Consider the following 21,300-nt stretch of genomic DNA (forward strand, 5'->3'; position numbering starts at 1 on the left):
GGATGAATTACTATATGGGGGATGAATTACTATATGGGGGATGAATTACTATATGGGGGATGTATTACTATATGGGGGATGTATTACTATATGGGGGATGAATTACTATATGGGGGTTGAATTACTATATGGGGGATGAATTACTATAGGGGGGATTAATTACTATGGGGGATGAATTACTATATGTATATTTTCAATTGTCAAACCTTTTCACACTTATATCTTAAATAATTGGGAATGTCTAGTTCTAATTTATATATATATATATAGCAGTTTTGAAATATATACTGTATACCATATATTAGTTTGTAGACTCTATATTTGTTCTTTGGTCTTAATGGTTTTGTTCATTTTGTGCACCTATGTATAAATATATACCTATGTTTTGAATTTTAAAAATCATATTTTATTTTTCCAGTTAAGAAGGGTTCGGTGAATGCGCATATGAAACTGGTGGGGTTCAGTACCTCCAAAAAGGTTAAGAACCACTGGCTTAGGGTGGCTTAGGAGACGCTATAACTTTCACACAAAGCAATAAATGTACACTTACTAGGATTTTTTTTAACCAAAAACATGTAGCAGAATACATTTTGGCCTAAATTTATGACGAAATTTTAGTTTTTTTGGATATTTTTTTATGACCGAAATGAGAAAATATTGTGTTTTTCAAAAAACATTTTTTTTTCTTCAAAAATGTTTTTCTTTCTATCACCAAAAATAAAGTGCACAGGTGATCAAATACCACCAAAAGAAAGCTCTATTTGTGTGAAAAAAGGGACATAAATTTCATTTATGTACCGTATTGCATGACCGCGCAATTGTCTGTTAAACTTGTATAGCAAAAAAAAAGGCGTAAATTGCAGTATCTATACCATAGTTTGTAGACGCTGTAACTTCCACACAAAGCAATCAATATACACTTATTGGGATTTTTTTTACCAAAAACACATAGCAGAATACATTTTGTCCTAAATTTATAACCAACTTTGAGTTTACTATATATTTTTTATAGCTGAAAGTAAAAAATATTGTTTTTCTTCAAAATGTTTGGCCTTTTTTTGTTTATAGCGTGAAAAATAAAAAGCGCACAGGTGATCAAATTACACCGAAAGAAAGCTCTATTTGTGCGAAAAAAAGGACATAAATTTTGTTTGGGTGCAGCATTGCATGACCGCGCAATTATCAGTTGAATTAGTGCAGCGCCGAGTAGCAAAAAGAGGCCTAGTAAGGAAGGGGGGTAACTCCTCTGGATGGCAAATGGTTAAGCCAGCCATACATGGATTGAAATTCTGCTGGTCCAGAAGGGACTGGCTGAATTTTGATCTATGTATGGGGATAGTGACAGTACAAAGGTCGATTTACCAGTCGATTTTTATGCAACCACCCTGTTGTTTTCTCGATTGATCAGCACCGCTGGCTATAGCTAGCTGCACTGATTAGTGTATTCTGATACTGGGGAAGTCTCTCTGCTGTTAGAACACAATAGCTCAGCGGGAATGATTCTCCCATCCACCTTCAATGTGTGGATGGGGGAATCAGGTCTTGTATGGGCTGCCTTAGGCGGAACAGTTTCTGATGAGTACTTTGAAATGTGCAGTGCATAATGCTTATGCCACTTTGTGTTGTTTTTAGAGTCCAAAAAGAGGCAGTGCAAAGTTCTTTTTGACTACATTCCTCAAAATGAAGATGAACTGGAACTTAAAACTGGGGACGTCCTGGAGATCACAGAAGAGGTATGTGGGATAGGATTAAAATGTACCCTTTATTTGAAATATTAAACCAGCATCAACATATAATATTCTGAGTGTTCTTGGCTATAGCTTATGTAAATGGACCGAAGGTACATGTTGTATGCCAATACTGACTTTTCTACAGAGCACCCCTTCCCTTCCCACATCCAAAAATAAAATTCTGAATCTATAAGGTTTATTTAGTTGGGTGTTGTCGAACATTTACAGATTGCACCCAAGCAGGTCAACAAAGCTCTTTGTTTCCTTTTGTGTTAAAGTAAATGTGTCTCAATATCCGCTATAACCTATGCTGGCTAACCTGTGTTAAAAGATGAACACACTAACCTATTTTCAGCCCACACTGGTGCTGTCACATGATCTGGCTACCCTATATCAGCAGACCTCTGCTGCCACTTCCAGCAATGTCTCCTGTAGGAGGAAGCAAAGAGGAGACATTGCTGGAAGTGTGGCAGCAGAGGAGAATCTGGACAAGGAGGATGCTGTTCACTAATTGATTGTTATGAGATACACACATCCCTGCTGGGCAATATTGGTGTTTGTGCTCCTGTAGTGGCAGCAACTAACTCACTGAGCAGTTCACTGAGGGATGGTGGTGGTTATTCACTATTGAATGATACGGTCTTCATTCAAGCATATATATATATATATATATATATATATATATATATATATATATATATATATATATATATATATATATATATATATATATATATATAACATTTATGTGACTTGCCCATTATGGCAAACATTTGCAATTCTACCAACGATAGTCAGGTCATCGACCTATTGCTTTGCAGCTAAGCAGTACAGCATAGTCACAGACCTGCATTCAGCCTGGTGAGTAGATGATGAAGGAACATCACACTAACAAGACCATCATTCTGCTTTCTTCTCCTGTTACACAATGGAGGATTGACAGAGCTATTCAGTGTAAAAGTCCTGACTGGCTGACACTGCTACCACTCCCTCATTCTGAGTCTCTGTTCTGGAGATTACAGGAGGCAAAAAAGTATTCTGGTACTATACACAAGTGGGATTAAAAAATACATTTTACAGATATATAATTGGATTTTTTTTTATAAATGGTGAATACTTGTGAGCTATTATGAAATGAGGTATTCAGTGGGTAATATATAGTTATCCTCTTATATGATGTGTTTGGTGTGCTGGCACTTGCACCGACTCACTTGCTAGTGTATATACAATGTTATAATAAATAGTGCCGCGCTCCTATTAACTCATATATATATATCTTACTCCTAGAGGTGCATGAAATTTTATCTATAACAATTCATAAATCTCTGTGACCAATACATACAGTTATTAAATAAAAATAAAAATAACAGTAATAAATTGATAGTGAATCACTATGACTAGTGAATCAAGCAAATTATATAAATATAAATAAATCAAGAACCTTCATACATGTGACTGATAACAATCAATCCTAAATTGGTTGTGACTGTGAAAATTAACAAATAAATACAAATCCATATAATCTAAATAAGTGCCCCTCTGATCTACTGTGATCACTCCATTTATATTGTGCAAAAGCATATAAAAGTGTGCACGTGCATATAGTAAAATAGTAATATCAAAAGTCTTTCAAAATAAAGTGCAGTGTGCAGGTGGATTCCTTATTCCCTCTCACCGAGTGCTTAGTGGTCTTCCTATGCGCTCACCTTAATATTTGCCTGAATAAATCCAAGCAAATACGCTTTTAATCCTTCCAGGATTGATGGGATGATACTCTTATACAAGCTGTTCCAGAAGGTAGGTGTGGATCTATAGGGGTTCTCCTGTTCTCTCCTTTATCTCCTTGTGCAGCTGCTCATGAGTAGATATCCTGACCAGCTCTCTAAGGATCTCCTAATTCCCCTCCTGGGGTTATCACCTCCTCCAATCCTCCTTATACCAGCTTCTATCCAATACATGTAAATCTTGTTCCACAGAGTAACCGCCAATCACCGGACGTCCGCGTGATTGGCGGTGACTCTGTGGAACAAGATTTACATGTATTGGATAGAAGCTGGTATAAGGAGGATTGGAGGAGGTGATAACCCCAGGAGGGGAATTAGGAGATCCTTAGAGAGCTGGTCAGGATATCTATTCATGAGCAACTGCACAAGGAGATAAAGGAGAGAACAGGAGAACCCCTATAGATCCACACCTACCTTCTGGAACAGCTTGTATAAGAGTATCATCCCATCCCATCAATCCTGGAAGGATTAAAAGCGTATTTGCTTGGATTTATTCAGGCAAATATTAAGGTGAGCGCATAGGGAGACCACTAAGCACTCGGCGAGAGGGAATAAGGAATCCACCTGCACACTGCACTTTATTTTGAAAGACTTTTGATATTACTATTTTACTATATGCACGTGCACACTTTTATATGCTTTTGCACAATATAAATGGAGTGATCACAGTAGATCAGAGGGGCACTTATTTAGATTATATGGATTTGTATTTATTTGTTAATTTTCACAGTCACAACCATTTTAGGATTGATTGTTATCAGTCACATGTATGAAGGTTCTTGAATTATTTATATTTATATAATTTGCTTGATTCACTAGTCATAGTGATTCACTATCAATTTATTACTTTTATTTAATAACTGTATGTATTGGTCACAGAGATTTATGAATTGTTATAGATAAAATTTCATGCACCTCTAGGAGTAAGAGATATATATATATGAGTTAATAGGAGCGCGGCACTATTTATTTATAACATTGGATTTTTTTTTATATATGCCCACAGTTGGGCTTTATTCCGTGACTCGGGTGTTATAAATCATTATTGTTGTTTTTGTTATTGTTATACAGGACTACTTTAATGCCAGCATTTTGCACAGGGCACACAGTACAGGAGGAAATCTAAGGCCCTGCTTGTTAGAGCTTACACTCTAAAAGGGAATGTCAAGTGATAAAAATGCTAATAACTGTGGGGGATGAGCTGATATAGAAAGTGGAGATACAGCTGTTAGGGAGGGCAGGATAGATTTGTCTGAAGAAAAGCGTTTTCAGGGATCTCCTAAAGGTGGGCAGAATAGCAGACAGTTGGATAGATTGGGGTAGTGTTCCATAGGATGGAAAAGGCTTGGGAGAAGTCCCAGTAGCAAGCATTGGAGGAGGAGACAAGGGTGCTTGAGAGCAGGAGGTTGAAAGGTAATCCAATGAGGAGGGAGTTGCAGTAGTGTTCCTTTCATCCATGTGCCTCCTAGACGTGTTGCAAATCAGTTTTATATGAATAAAGGTATGGATCCTAGATAACACTATATCGCCTACCTAGGAATGGTTCAGTGTCAGCTTTGTGAACGAAGGTAGGCGTGAGTGACTCCTGTTGTTAACCTAAAATGGAACCAGGGCTGTGGAGTCGGTAGATAAATGTTCCGGCTCCGACTCCTCAGTTTTTTGTACTTCCGACTCCTCTGTATTAATATGCGAATGTATTTTATACATTCCTTGAAGGAAAGAAAGGCAACATACATGTCATTACCACAGGACTACTGGCTGGGAAGCCAACAGTCTACTGTATTGAACAGTTTAAGCAAAAGACAAACACAATGAAAACAACAAAGTTTTATTAATTTTTTTTAATTAATTAATCAAGTGGCTGGATAGTAGCAGCAGGCATAAACATCAGGAACAGGAACTTTACCAGTCCAAAAATACAAACCACATTATTTGGTTGTTTTAGAACAAAAACAAAGCTTATCTATATGAACCAAAAACAAAATCTGTAAAACCTAGAAATGGTTTATATTAATCTTGAAATGTAGTTATAGGCTTAGCAAATGCAAATCAATTCAATGTAGAGTTCTAAGGAAGAGAATTGCCTCTGCCAGATCCTCTTTCATAGAGGCTCTTAAGTCAGACTTTATTATTTTTAGGGCTGAAAATAATCTTTCGACGCTGACTTGAGTGGGTGGTATTGCAGTAACTATTCTGGCCACATCACTAACGATCTCTGGATAAACAAGGATGGCTTCTTCAACAGTAAGTTTTGATGAGCGATCATACTTTTCAACTTCTTCTAGTGCTTTATAAAACTCCTGTTGGAATTTTTTTATTTGGACATTTACTGGTTCTGTAACGCTTATGCAACGTCGCTTTCGTTTAGCAACTTCTATTTTGTTTAAGAAGGAATCAAAGTCTAATTCTTCGTTTGAAGAAGATGATCCTGAGTTACCACTATTGCTTAAAAGAACTTCGCATGAAGGGATTACGACCTGAAATACCTCCACAGGATGAACTGCTACATCATAGAGGGCCTTTTTCCCAGTAGCAGTCTGTTCACTGTTCAACAAAATTCGGCTCATTGGGTCGACATAAATAGCCGCTAACAAGATTTCATTTTCCAGCAAAAGACTCTCTCTTTTCATCATTGAAGATGCAATGCCCTCAGCTATTAACCCTCCATTTTTGTTCAGGCGATATAACGGGCTCTTCCATTCCAAGAGGAATTTACCCCAGGTTAGATCGTCACATTGCAACCTCTTGGTGACAGTGAAGGGGTGAAAAAGAAGGTTCTCCAGCTCTTAATCCCTTATCAGTGAGAGGCTAGGTTACCCATGGGCGCTGCGTTCCCTGTAACAGCAGAACACAACACTATGGAAAGTATAAGTATTGCCGCTCCTAATTGTGCGTTGCGTGCCATATAGTGAAGCACATGAAAAGCATGCTTCTTCACGGTCACTTAATGTGTTCGTTTTGCGGTTACGGAGGCACTGCATGCATTGGTCTTTATTCTTACAGTAGAGAAGTCATTAATTATAACTTTTTGTGAATTGGGACATTTAAACTTGCTTTTTTTTAATTCCAATCTAAATTTAATCGGAGTCAGAGCATTGTTTGCCGACTCTGATTCCAGGTACCCAATATTTCCTCCGACTCCACAGCCCTGAATGGAACTCCACCCAAAATGAGAAGTTTTGCTTTAAGGCCTCCTGTCTGGGTTCTCTGACATTTGGCATGTTTGGAGGGGGGGGGTTGTGATAGGGTCTGGCTTTGACTGGCACCTGCTTCCACTTCCAATCGAACTACCTAGGCGATCTAAGCGGAAGTTATCCTTCGCCCCTTCCCTCTCAGGTCTTGGAAAATTACGGGACCATTCATAGTGGCTCACATATGCTCAGTGGGCACTCGGCTGTGACAGCTTGCGGCTTCACATCTGGGTGCCCACTTCACATGCACAAGTCGCTCTGCACATTGTGAATGGTTTTGCAGTCTTCCAGGACCTCCCTAACCACAGTCAAGAAGCCAGGTGCCAAGGACTGAACACAGTCCCCGGTTCCCCCTCGGGTGAGCACATTGCTGGATCCTGGTACAGGTAAGTGTCTGATTATTCAAAGTAATCAGCTACAGTTTTTGTAGCTGCTGACTTATAATTTTCAGAAAACCGACTGAAGCTCCTCTTTAAAGTTCACAGATCAAAATCCCAATAGGCCCCACAATAGACATGGTGTTAGAAGAAGCAGGACTTGAAATGGCAGAAAGCTAATGTTAAATGCTGTTTTTGCATTTGTACCTTACATACTTTTTTTGTCAATAGCCATTGTGTGGTCATTTATTGCATCATAAAGTATAAAAGATTTGTGGAGCTTTGATAGGGATAAAGTCACCGTTCTAGTGCCACATTTTATGGCTCAAATCGCACCGCTCCCACAGGGAAACCGCATGTGATTTGGGCTCGAATCACAGCGCATTTCTGTTCAAATCACGTGCAGTTCTTTGCAGTGCGACTTGAGCCCATTCGTTTTGTATGGGCTCAAATCGCACCACAAAGGTATCGGTAATTAATATTGCTGAGTATTTGAGCACAAGTTTTGGTACTCGTACTAAAATAAAAAACAAAAACCCGATTTCTGTGCAAAAATATAAACACACACACCTTTTTTTTATTCCCACTGAGCTCTGGTGTGTGTGCTGTGAGAATTGCATAGACTTGTACACACATCTGTTTAATATTCTTATCAATCTGGTTTGTCACCTCTGCAATTTTTAGCAGTTTGTTGTGACAGAGAAACCTTAAGGCACAGCAAATATTTATACGCTGCTAACACGATTTATTTCCTGTCTGCTGGGATCAGTCATGTGCCTTTGGCTATTGAATAGGAGCATTTACTGTAATACCACAACAAACACTGCTACCACTAACATATGTGTTCCACACGTGTTAGTGGTGGCAGTGTTTGTGGTATTCTCTTGTAGCTTAAAGTGGATGTGAACCCAGATAAGTGTAATTCCACTTTTGTAGCCAGATTGGTCTAACCTGCTTATATTTGTTACATGTTCCCATTTACATAGCATAACTTAAACATATTTTACATTTGCAGATTACCATTTTAGGTGTTTTTACAGTATTGGAATTTCTAGTACAATCCTACTGTTGTTTGTTTATGAAGGGGCTAAGGAGCTGTGTTTGCAACAATTACCCTGGCTGTACTGTGCTGGCAGATCTTAATTATCAGTTGTAAACTAGGTTTGTACACTGTCCTAATGAAGGGTTAAACTTTTTTTCATTGTCTGGCAATGAGAGGAGACACAGCCTGTTCTTAGGACAGTCTCATTCTGATATTGTACAAAAATCCTTGACGTCGGCCATGAGGCCTTCTGAGAAACCTCTACATGGTAAGAACATTTCAGTATACTGTGTGAAAGGGAACCTGTAATATACATATAGTGTGGTTTCCCCAAATTTGGTTGCAAAAGTGAAAATACACCTTAAGCTGAACTCTAGCCTTAACTGCATTCTTGCACAGTTGTAGAGGCTCTTCTCCTGCTTAGTCCGTTTTACTTCACATTAAGCCCCCCCCCCGTCCCCCCCGAAAGGGATGGGACCTCTACCCTGATGCCCCGGGGTGCAAGGCTCCTGAAAGGGACAGAGGTTTCCACACAGTCCACCTAGCCAAAAGGCCTGGCGGACCCCTTTCCTTGTGGCTAGCTGGAAGCCGACCATCAAATACTAGGTCAGGGAGCTTTCCCGAAGAGAGACCAACCGAAAATAGAAACCTTTTATTTCAAAATATTTATGGACTTTTGTTGGAGGGAGGAATCGGGAAGGCAAAATATTAGATTCCTGTGAATGGGCTGCTCTGCAAGATGCGTGCAATTGGAGCTCACTGTTGTGGGGTACAAGGGGTTAAAGCAGGCGGTGAGGCCTCCTCACCACCTGCCAAATGCTCTCTGAAGAGTGTTCTGAAAGTGGCTCGCTCTTCAGAGAGAAAAGCTAGTGTAAACAAGCTTTTAAATTTTTTTTTTTTTTTTTTTAAATCTACTTTTTTTTTTTTTTTTAACCATACCTGGCAATCCTATCATAAAGGTTCTTGTTCAGGTGTTTCCTCTTAGAGTAAAAGCACTGACCTTATCTGTCCCCCAATTTCTGTCGTCTTTTGTGACCCTGTTGTATGCTCTTCTGGTTATCATGAGCAGTAGAACCCTTCCTTGGAATTCTGTAGTGCATTTATACAGGAAGTGGCTGCAAAGAAGCTGAGGGAGATCAGCAGAATTGAGATGCAAAAATGAGAAGTGTTTTATAAAAGGAAAATATAGCAGTTGCTTTATATGATGAGCTTTAGAAAGCTTATGGTTATCGAATTAGGGTTTGTATGTGCTTTAATTACATGAAAACTGTTAGCAAATGGAGGAAATTGAGCTATACGTGTGATTGGTTGTCACCGGAAGACCATTCACAAAACGCAGCATGGCTTGCGCATGTGCATTGGGAAGCCGGCTGGCTCTGGGGACCCGGAAAACTGTTTTAATGCTCTTTAGTTCTTGGTTACTGTAGCTGAGTAAGTGTGACAGGATGTGCTGTCATTCAGAATTTAGACTCTCATTGACCACCTGGGTTCTAGGAATTTTTCAGCCTTCTAAGGCCCCATGTACACGGGACACTTCTGAACGATGGAAACTGACTGCTGGAAAACGCAGGTTAAAAAAGTCTGTTTAGCCACATTTGCATACCGCGTTTATGCGCGTTTGCGTTTATGTGCGTTTGCATTTAGAAGCGTTTTTTAAGATAAGCACAGGAGAACCTCCCAAATGCCCAAAATGCAATGAAAAGTGGTAAATTAACCGTTTCAGAGAAAACCGAGAGTAGAAGCAGAGACAGCAGTATATGTTGAGATAATTAGGTGTGAGTCGCTCATTAACATTTCTTTTGTTTCCAAGGGTGGGAAGGTATCTGCTGGAGTGAGTCATAAAGGTCACCTGGCAGGGGGTCTTCATGAGGAATTTGAGGTGTGAATGGTCATTAACATATCTTTTGTTTCCAAGGGTGGGAGAGGTCTGAGGTGTGAATTGGTCATTACAATGCGTGACAAGCTTGGTGGGAATATCTTGTGTTCAGTGTTTTGTCCATCTGAGTACATTGAAAACGCTTTGCATGCATTTTTCATGATGAAAAAAGGCTCTGGACAGCATTGGGAACTGGAAGAGTTACAAAAAACTTTTTCAGACGCAAACGCTTATAAACGTGATTTGCCACGTTTAGCTGCATTTTTCGTTTGAAACGTTGATAAAATCGATTGCTGAACGCAAGTTTTTTGCGTTCAAAAAAGGCTGTAAATTCAAATGCCTGTAAACAACGATGTGTACATGGACACAGGAACACAATAGGGAGAGTTCAGGGGCTGCTGGAAAAAACGCTGCACAGCTCTTAAACGTGAGTCTATCAGCTGCAGTGTACATGAGCCCTAATAATCTGATTTTGTTTTAGTTTTACATTTAGTATTCAGTGGAACGAGCAGTTAGAAACATTGCAGTACTGTTTCCTGCCAGTCGGGGTGCCATTGAGTAGTGCAGTGCTGATGTGGGTTTGCCACCATGTTCAGACCGGTATCTGTATCGGCTATTCGCTTCCTGCAGATGTTTTATTTTTAGTTGTTTTGTCTTTGTATACTCATGCCAAAAGGCTCTGCTTCTAATGTGGAACATGTGCTGATTGGGGCTGTCTGCATTGACTTGAGCTGACCTAACTTTTGGCTGTGTCATGTTTGCACCTCTTGCGCAATAGTCAATGTGAGTTGTAGATGTTCCAGAATCTTTCTCCATTCTGTCCTTTGCTGCCTAATAGTCTGATCATCAGGAGACTTGGCCCAGTCTAGGAGCAAACACTATTTCCTCCTAGATTTGATTGTTTTAAAATATCTGATCAATGCTACAATTAGATTTTTATTTTTTTGTAAAGTTTTAATTGCATTTTTCACTTCAACTCATCAATGCTTTTAGATAAAAACTATTTTATTGATCTAACCGGCCATTAACGCTGGGTGTACACAGCTCAACAAACTTCTGCACCACCCCTTTTGATAAACTTTGAAAAATCTACTGAGCCAGGTGTGTTGGCAGAACGCATCCAACCAGATGCATCTACCGTTCGGGTATTGGCCCCCACTGCTGCCTCTGAGCCAATGAGGGGAGAGAGAGAGCAAAGAGTCTCTGCTTTCGTGCACATTTCTGGATCAAGATCGGGCTCATCGAAGTATGAGTGGCTTGGTGGGAGCAACATGCAGAAGGTTTTTCACCTGAATGCATTACGATAACAAAAAAAAAATCAGGCTTTAGAACCATTTTAAGCACTTGCCTGTTGGGCCAAATCTGACATTTCACTCCTAAATGTAAAAATCCAAATTTCTTTTTTTTTTTGCAAGAAAATTACTTGGAGCCTCCAAACATATCTTTCTTAAGCAGAGACCCTAGGGAATAAAATGACAGGTGTTGCAATTTGTCACGCGGTATTTGGGCAGCGGTTTTTCAGATGCAACTTTTTTGGAAGAAATTCTCTTTAATAAAGTTTAGTGAGCACAAACAAAATATAATACCAATTTTTGGTAAAATATAAAATATGTTATGCTGAGCAAATACCAGATGTGTAATGCGTTAAAATTGCAACACTTTTAAAGCCTTTACAGGTTACAAGTTTAGAGTTACATGGGAGATCTGGCCTTAGATTTATTGCTCTCACTCTGACGTTCGTGGTGGTACCTCATGTGTGGGGCAATCACTGTTGTAGTACTTTAGTTGCTATCAAACAAACGGAAACTGGAAGTGGCAAAATCATCCTTGCCGGTTCTGGCATCACACAGTGGGAGAAACCACATCAGTTCCACCCACTGTGACCAGGGGAGTCAATGCCACCGGTTGTATCTTTACTGGGCTCCCTGATTGGATGGGAGAGCCCAGTAAAGTTAGTGGCGGGATGGAGGTGGGGCCCCCTTCCTCCACCTGTAAAAGTAATCTAGCTGCTGCATTGCCGCTTGGATTACTTTTACAAAAAAAGAGACTCGCTGGCCCTAAAAATACCAGTTTCATGGTTGTAGCCTCAAATATGATCCCGGTAAAACTGCTTCAATGGTAGGCCATTTATATACAGGTGTATATACATACAACAGTGTTGACGTGGTTAAGGTCATCTGCCGTGAGATCACTATGCAGATAGTCATTGTTGACCTTTTTCTGTAAACTACTAACGTATCAGGCAAGAACATGGATGCAGTAAACTGACCATACCCTGATATAAATTCACAAGATTAAGCAGGGACCAGCTGAATCCATGCAAGGCCATCCCCACATAACAGAAGTCAATAGTTTGATTGACGTCTGTTGAAGGGACATGCTGGAAAACCTTTCTAGATCGATGTCTTCAGCCGCTCATCAGTGTATTCTGACAGGTGGATAGAATCTTCTCCCCATTACTGACTAACAGTACCTTGTTCTGCACTGTCTTTGTGTGAAGGCAGCCATCTTAGTAGAGGCAGGGTTTTGCTGCAAACACAGGAGTGCCTAGGCACCCTCACATACCAGGAAGTACACAATTTTAAAGGAGGAATTTCAGACAAAAGGTACATTTTTCAAGATAAGGTTAGGCACAATACTCTTATATCTTTGGAGCCATGAATGGAAGATACTGATATAAAAATATTAAACTTTTATATAGTGCCTTTAAAGGTAGCGTTTCAAAGTGCTTTACAAAGAAAAAAACAAGAAATACACAGGATAATATAAAGGGAAAAAAGGGCCATTGAGTGAAAGTTCTATAAAGAAAAAAATATTTAGATTTGATTTGAATGAGTTAAGAGAAGATGATTCTCTGATGTTCCTTGGAAGTGATTCCAGGGTTTTGGAGTATAGCAGGAGAAGGCGCTGTCTCCCATTTGAGTGTAGGTGTGTAGAGGAGGGACACAGAATACCAGAATTTCAGGAGCGGAGGTTGCGGGGGGTGGCTAGAGTGTAAGTTGATAAAAGTTCAGACAAATAATGGTGTGCCAAGCTATGAAGAGCCTTCTAGTGAACAAGATGATCTTAAAGTCTATGCGAAACCTGTCAGTAGCCAGTGCAAGGACTCCATGTTAGGAGTAATAAGGTCACTTGTACCAGACCTAGTGAGGATTCTTGCTGCAGAATCTTGCACATATTGTAGTCAATTAATAGTGGATTTAGGTACACCAGCGAGTAGAGCATTGCAGTAGTCAAGTCAGGAAAACACATTTTATGGATTAGCTTTTCAGCTACAGTGTATGATAGCGTATGACACAGCCAAGCAATGTTTCTCAAGGGGGAAAAAAAGATGTTCTGACAACATTTTATACATGTGGATCAACAGTTAAGTTAGCATCAAATATCACCCCTAGATTTTGCAGTTTAGACTGAACAGCTTCAGCTCTTCTGGGAAGGCTGTCCACAAGGTTTAGGCGTGTCTATGGGAATGTTTGACCATTCTTCCAGAAGGGCATTTGTGAGGTCAGGCACTGATGTTGGATGAGAAGGCCTGGCTGGCAATCTCCGCTCTAATTCATCCTAAAGGTGGTTCTATCGGGTTGAGGTCAGGACTCCATGCAGGCCAGTCAAGTTCCTCCACCCCAAACTCACTCATCCATGTCTTTATAGACCTTGCTTTGTGCACTGGTGTGCAGTCATGTTAGAACAGGAAGGGGCCATCCCCAAACTGTTCCCACAAAGTTGGGAGCATGAAATTGTCCAAAATGTCTGACACCTTAAGAGTTCCCTTCACTGGACCTAGGGGGCCAAGCCCAACCCCTGAAAAACAACCCCACACCATAATCCCCCTCCATCAAACTTTACACTTGGCACAATGCAATCAGCATGTACCATTCTTTCAACCACCAAACCCAGACGTCCATCGGATTGCCAGGCAGAGAAGCGTGATTCATCACTCCAGAGAACACGTCTCCATGCTCTAGAGTCCAGTGGCGGCGTGCTTTACACTACTGCATCTGACTCTTTGCATTGCACTTGGTGATGTAAGGCTTGGATGCAGCTGCTTAGCCATAGAAACCCATTCCATGAAGTTCTATACACGTTGTTGTGCTAATCTAAAGGCCACATGAAGTTTGGAATTCTTTAGCTATGGACTCTGCAGACAGTTGGTGACTTCTGCGCACTTCAGCATGTACGTACCCTGCTCTGTCATTTTACGTGGCCTACCATTTTGCTGTTGTTCCCAGTAGCTTCCACTTTGTTATAATACCACTAACAGTTGACTGTTGAATATTTAATAGCAAAGAAATTTCATGGAAAGAACTTATTACACAGGTGGCAACCTATCACGGTACCACGCTTGAAATCACTGAGCCCCTGAGAGCGACCCATTCTTTCACAAATGTTTGTAGAAGCAGTCTGCATGCCTAGGTGCTTGATTTTGTACACCTGTAGTCATGGAGGCGATTGGAACACCTGAATCCAATGATTTAGAGGGGTGTCATAATACTTTTGGCAATATAGTATATGCGGGCTCCTTCCCCTATGTAGACCACATCTAACTCTCTTGGTTGTATTCTAACCTCTCCTGATGAAGCAAAGCGAGTTGTGACCATGTCCACGTGACTTTCTGCTGCTATGTAAACTCATTTTGAATGTAATTTCTGTGACATACATATATGTCCATGTATATGCAGTTATATTGATTATGTTCAGTATCTAGGGCCTGGTCATGGGAGGCGTGCAGTAAACTTTATTGTTGCAGTAAAGTTTGATTACAACCATATATTCTATTACTATTTGGATTTGATCTCTACACTAATTTTTTGAGGATTTTATATGAATAAATATAGCCTTTTAGCCAGGGCTTGACAAATTTGCTTTGAATGTAGGAGCCAGCTAAAAAAATTAGGACCCAGCAGGGGGGGCAGCAGGACAGAAGGAAGGCAGTGGGATTGGGGGGGCAGTGTCACAGGAGGAGGGGAGGGCAGCAAGACTGCTGGGGGCCAGTGGGACTGTAGGGGACTGGCTTTCTCCAGGGGGCTGGCTTTCCTGGAATTGTGCAGCTCTTTGTTCCGCCTGTGCATGGGAAGGTATAGGGAGACTCCAGGGGTCCTGGAATGCTGGGTTCCACTTTGTGGGGTGGGGGAGAGGTGCCAGCCGAGGACATGGGGTGGGGGACAACAGAGCAGTGAGGGCTGAAAGGGGTCCAGGCGCCAAGACATGGTTTCTGGTCGCCATGGTGACCTGGCACCTGGGAATTCTCGCTCCCTGCTTTTAGCAGTATGTATATGTATGTGTTGGGTTATTCCTAAGGTAGCATCTTTATAGTCCCATTTTTTTCTCTGCCACCAGCAGCAATGAAAATACATGATACAGGAGCAATGTGTAAGTATCTGGTGACTGACCTAGTGCAGTCAGATGGAGGTGGGCATGCCTAGGCCTGGAGTAAACTCCAAATAGTGACTTAGAGCTTACACAGTGCCTTTTCCTAGCTCCAGGCAGGTGAACAGAACAGTGGCGGGGAGTAGTAAATATATGTGCTGCTGGGGAAGGGGGTCATATTAAAGTATACCTCTTGCTTTGCCCTGCGTAGAAAAAAGATAATGTGACAGTTTAAGTATATGTCTGCTAATGGTTTTTTCTGCTTTTAAGGTAGAAGAAGGATGGTGGAGTGGGACCTGCAGTGGCCGATCTGGCCTGTTTCCTTCAAACTTTGTGAAAGAGCTGGAGCTGTCAGATGACGCAGAGAGCCAGGAGAGTTCTGAAGACACAGGTATCGGTTACTCTGATGGGAATCACAAGGCTGACTTACTAATGGACAGATTTGCAGCTAAATGGAACGTTTTACCTGTAAGAGTTCTGAAAAAGCAATGCACATGATCTGGTCTTCCCACACTGCGGTTGGGCTGTGTGGCTGAATTGACTACCTCTTTTAGAGCCTCTAAAGTGATTGCAGGTCTCTAGAAGGAATATATGAAGGGTTTATGTTTACTGAAAGTAAGGAAAGTGGGCTCAAATGGGACGGACATTCACTACGCCTTCAATGGACCATGTATCAGTCACCTCTGCTTGAGTTATTATTCCATATAGTGAAGGTCTGTGGCAGTGCTTCTAATGATATCAAATTACTCCAGGCTATGATATAAACAGTGCAGGCTGGTGATGAAAGGGTACATTCTGCTGGCACAGGCGGAAATAAACAATACTTGGTCTTTATATGTGTTTTGTTAGTCTCTGTGGCCTGGACAAATATTTGCCTAGCGAAACCTTCAGAGAGAAGAGCATACAACAGTCTAGTCCATTATGAATTGTTAGATCACTCATTCACTTTCTATTGTTCCTTGGGAACTGTACCATGTCAAAATTAGACACTTCAGGCCAATATGGTCTGCTTTTGTCAAAAGACCGGACACAACCATTGTGTTAAAGTGAAATGGTTTGCAAGCTACTTAGTTTTGTTTTTGTTTTTTATCGTGTTTTGTTTGTTTTTTTAACAGTGGTCTTACCTTACCATCTGGTAAATGACTGACTGAACTGACAGGATTGTAATAAATTCTAGGCTCTAAGTAGATTTAGCCAGCAACACTAATTGTTGGGGGGGGGGGGGGGATAAATGGGCTGATTGTGCACAAGTCATTCAGTAGATGTTGCCCTACTTAAGAAGTCAAATTTCAATCCATGTGTGACTGGCTTAAAACTAAATGAACTGATCTGTATAACTGTTGAAGGAATTCAAAAGAAGAAAGTTTTTATGTTTCTCTGGAGCGTGTACACAGTCTTGCAATGCAAATCCATTTTGCAATTATGACACACATCTACAGTGGCAGTCATCAAAATGATGTTTTGTGTAACCTAATTGGCCTATGGTAAACTGCCCTGCATGCCATCGGAATTCGTTTGAATCCTGCCTATTTCAAATAAAATCACAAAATGTTGTTGTCTTCATAAATATACTACAGACTCAAATGCACCTGAACAGTTTGCTTCCCCAGCCTGCTTGTAGAGCTCCTGACATTTGTGATGTTGTACTCATGCAAGGCTAGTCCTTAGGGAAGCATAGCAGTCAGTAGGAAGATAAGTAGTACAACTTTTTTTCAATTCCTATGAAAAAATGAACATTTTCCCCCACCCCACACTGCCAGAGTGTTCTTTTTTTTTCTGTTCAGATTTGCAGTATAAGTAATCCCTTTTAGAGTTTCTTTAAAGTAAAACTAAACACTTTAATGTTCCACTTTAGATAGGGGAAGGGAGGGTAATAACCCTTGTCAGGTTTTTTTTTTTTTTTTTTTTTGCCATCTGTGTTCCCAGTGGGAAGATTTCCCTTCACTTCCTGTCCCATAGCCAAAACAGGAAGCAAAAGGAAATCCCTCCGAAGTGAGGGAATCCTGGGTGAAGATCGGGGGCTTCCCTATTAGAAGATTTGCCCTATATTTCTGTTCTTGTGACAAACCAAAATGTTATATTTTCATTTACGTTTATTTGTCTTCTGTTCACTGTTCTCATTGAAAGTAGAGAGGGTGACTCTATTTAACGGGAAGACAGCAATAAAACTTGATGGCTGTTCTCATCCCTCTCCAATCCATCCAAAACTAAAACAAAACAATAAATAGTTTTTTCCCTTTTAGTTTTACTAAAGGGTGGACAAACCTATCATAGGTTTTTTAAATTGATAAACATCTGCAGCACTAAATAGTCCTATACCAGTATAGTACAGATTTCTCTGCTATCTGTTCAATGAATCGATTGGTCAGGAGGCGATTCCTTGATAGGATTTGTTTTTGTGGCCTTAACTACTAGAGAATGGGCTCTTTTTTATGAGCATGTTTTGCCACAATAACTAAAAAAATCTTTACTAGCCAACCATAAAGGTGCAGAGGTCTAAATTGGCTAACCTACAGAGACCTATTTACAACATTCCTACCCCAGTTCCAGGACTTGATCTGTATGTACAGTGGGGAAAATAATTATTTGATCCCCTGCAGATTTTGTACGTCTGTCCACCTACAAAGAAATGAAGGGTCTATAATTTTTATTATAGGTATATTTTAAATGATAGAGACAGAATATCAACCACAAATCCAGGAAAAAAACACAATAAAACTGTTATAAATTGAGTTGCAGTTCAGTGAGTAAAATAAGTATTTGATCCCCATGCAAAACATGACTTGGGACTTGGTGGAGAATCCCTTGTTACCACAGAGGTAAGATGTTTCTTGTAGTTGATCACCAGGTTTGCACACATCTCAGGTTGGATTTTGTTCCACTATTCTTTACAGATCTTCTCTAAATCTTTAAGATTTTTTGGCTGTTACTTCGCAACTTGGAGCTTGCCATATCTTTTCTATAGGGTTAAGGTCTGGAGACTGGTTTGGTCACTCCATGACCTTCATGTGCTTCTTCTTGAGCCACTCCGTTGTTGCCTTGGTGGTATGTCTTGGGTCATTGTCATGCTGGAAGACCCATCCACGACCCAGTGTTCTTGCTGAGGGAAGAAGGTTCTTATCGAAGACTCTACAATACATGGTCCCATCCATTGGCCCCTAAGTGTGGCAAAGGTGCATAAAGTACCTTGAGCAGAGAAACCGCCCCAAAGCATAATGTTTCCACCTCCATGCTTGGCTGTAGGGATGGTGTTCTTAGGAACTTAGTCAGCATTTTTCTTCCTCCAAACACAGCAAGTCAAGTTAATGCCAAAGAGCTAAATTATGGTCTCATCTGACCACAGCACTTTCACCCAATCCTTCTCTGAATCATTTAGATGTTCATTGGCAAACTTCAGATGGGCCTGTACATGTGCCTTCTTGAGGAGGGGGACCTTGCAAGAGCTGCAGGATTTCAATCTATAGCGGCATATTGTGTTACCATTGGTCTTTTGGTGACTGATCCCAACTGCCTTGAGAGCATTCACAAGCACCTCCTGTGTACTTCTGGGGTGATCCCTCACTTTTCTCTTGATAATCCTTACCCCATGAGGCGAAATCTTGCATGGAGCTCCAGACCAAGGGCGATTGATGGTTATTTTGTATTTCTTCCATTTGCAAATAATCGCTCCAACAGTTCCCTCCTTCTCACCAAGCTTCTTGCTGATGGTCTTGTAGCCCATTCCAGCCTTATGCAGGTCTGAACTCTTGTCATTGCCATACTTTGACAGCTCTTTGGTCATTTACCCATAGTGGTGAAAATTGAATGGAAGAAAGAGTTTCTGTGGACAGGTGTTTTGTACACATAACGAGTTGTCGTTAGGAGCACCTTCTTAAATTGACAGGACTGATCTGTGTACAGCATGAGCACATAGCCAGTCTGTGGCAGCCAGAATTATTGTTGGTTGGTAGGGGATCAAAATTATAGACCCTTAATTTCTTTGTAAGTAGGCAAGCTGATAAAATCTGCAGGGGATCAAATAATTATTTTCCCCACTGTATGTCCTGGTTTTCCCCAGGGACTGTAGTGTTGAGGCAGTTCAGGGCCACTGACTTCTATGAAGTGTCGCAAGTAAAAAGAAGATCATAAAGCCAGATTATTTCCTGTGCCCAGCCCATGGTGTTTTATGATCGTATGTAAATCATGAGCCTGCTGAGCATACAGTGCTGGAAATGTTAATTACACACAAACGTAACTAGAGAGGGCACACAGTGTGAGCTTGCCATCTGGAGTCTTGCTGATTAATTTATGTAAATATTATATACTGATATCCTTTCTGGAACAGCAGAATTCTGGTGTAATACTTATTAGCAGCCTGCTGTTGAATAAACAGATCCTTTACTTGAATTAAGGCTGCTTTCAGCCTGCCCTATTGAAAAAAACGCATCAAAAATGCATATGCATTTAGGTATGTGTTTGTTGTGGTTTTTTTGGTTTCTTGATTCCCAGTATGCACCTGTGAAACATGAACACATGACCTATTGCGTTTTCTATTCATTTCAATGGGAAGCTGCATTTTTAGTGTGGTTTTGACAAGCACCCCAAAGATGCACCCGCGGCGCAGTGATGTGACAAGTCCCATAAGATTTGGTTTTGGATCGCATCTATGCAGCCGTGTGGGTTGCAGTTTGCGTGGGTGCGGCAGCCCATTTATTTGAATGGGCTGCTGTGCCTAGTGAAACACAGGGTAAAAGTCTTTGTACTTCTTTTGGAATCGCAGCCTGCACAGGAACCACATGTACAGTGTGGTTTCCAATGTAGGCAGCATGCCATTAGGGTTAATGGCACCTGTCTGCAGCTCCTTTGTTTTACTGTGCATGTGGTTGCGACTGAGGGAAAAGGTGCAGGTGACACAGTGGCAACCACCTGAACAGGTGTGAACCTAGACTTCTGGGGAAACCTTTTTCCTGTATTTTTGGCCATTTACAAACACATCAGTGTGAAAGCAGCCCAAGACTAGCAGCCCATTCCCATTTCTGCAGAAACGCATGTGTTGAAGTGGAGCTCTAACTAAAATGTTTTTGTCATCTTTGAAGTGTAGGGAAATATTAGATGCTTTATATCTTTCTGACTTCCTGATGGAGCTATTTCCTTCAACTTCTGTCTTGGTGGCAACGAAAACAAAAGGGCCTGTTTTCCATTGCCACAGGGCATTTTTCTATGGAGAATTTGCTATGGAGTGAGTATCACTCACCAACCTCTCTGAACACTCAAATATTTATATATGGATTATCAATCTGTATAGTTGAAAAATGTATCTGGAGTGGAGAAAATGAAAACTCGGCTTAAAGAAACCACTCCAGGTGTCACTGGGTTGGAGGCTTTATCCAGTCGGCATACTGCAAAAAACATTTGCAGAAGTAAAAACCCCTCTCCCAAGCTATCAAAATTGCACTTCAAATGCACCCACGTTCCACAGTGCAGTGTGGGAGAAAAAAAAAAAAAAAAAAACCTTACTCAAAGTTCATGGTAAAAAAAACACAGCCCAAATAATGCTTAAAGCCCAACTCCAGGAATCAGAGAAGGACTGCTCTTGCAGTAGGGGGCCATGTGCAAGGGTAAATGCTCAGTAACTCAAGGGGGGTACAGGCAGTATTACCCCAACCCTATGTCCCCTTCTCCTTTTCTCTCCAAAGCTTTGGACTGTGGGCAGTCCCTTGGCGTTATCATGCAATGCAGGGCTATTACCCTTGCACTATACAGTTCTGTGAAAAAGTAATTGCATCCTTCCTGATTTTTTTTTTTTTTTGCATATTTGTCACATCTAAATGATTAAGATGATCAAATGCATTTGTATAGTACACAAAGCTAACCATGATAAATACAAAATGCAGTTTTTAAATGATTTAATTATTTTTGCAAAATCAAGAATGTACTGTGAATAACCACATTTT

General features: G+C 40.7%; 1 protein-coding gene across 1 annotated transcript in view; it reads left to right on the forward strand.

The window, feature by feature from the left end:
- Nucleotides 1–21,300, forward strand: part of LOC149434043 (CD2-associated protein-like) — a gene marked incomplete at its 5' end in the record, with an annotated part of 117,726 nt that overhangs the window by 48,038 nt on the left and 48,388 nt on the right. The window contains 2 exons of the mRNA XM_089664175.1: nucleotides 1,633–1,733; nucleotides 15,638–15,758. Of these exons, the coding sequence (XP_089520301.1) occupies nucleotides 1,633–1,733; nucleotides 15,638–15,758 (222 nt within the window). The remainder of the gene's footprint in view (nucleotides 1–1,632; nucleotides 1,734–15,637; nucleotides 15,759–21,300) is intronic.

The sequence above is a fragment of the Staurois parvus genome, unplaced genomic scaffold (genome assembly GCF_062004578.1).
Source record: "Staurois parvus isolate SC_StPar_1 unplaced genomic scaffold, SC_StPar_1.0 ptg001846l, whole genome shotgun sequence".
Classification (NCBI taxonomy): domain Eukaryota; kingdom Metazoa; phylum Chordata; class Amphibia; order Anura; family Ranidae; genus Staurois; species Staurois parvus.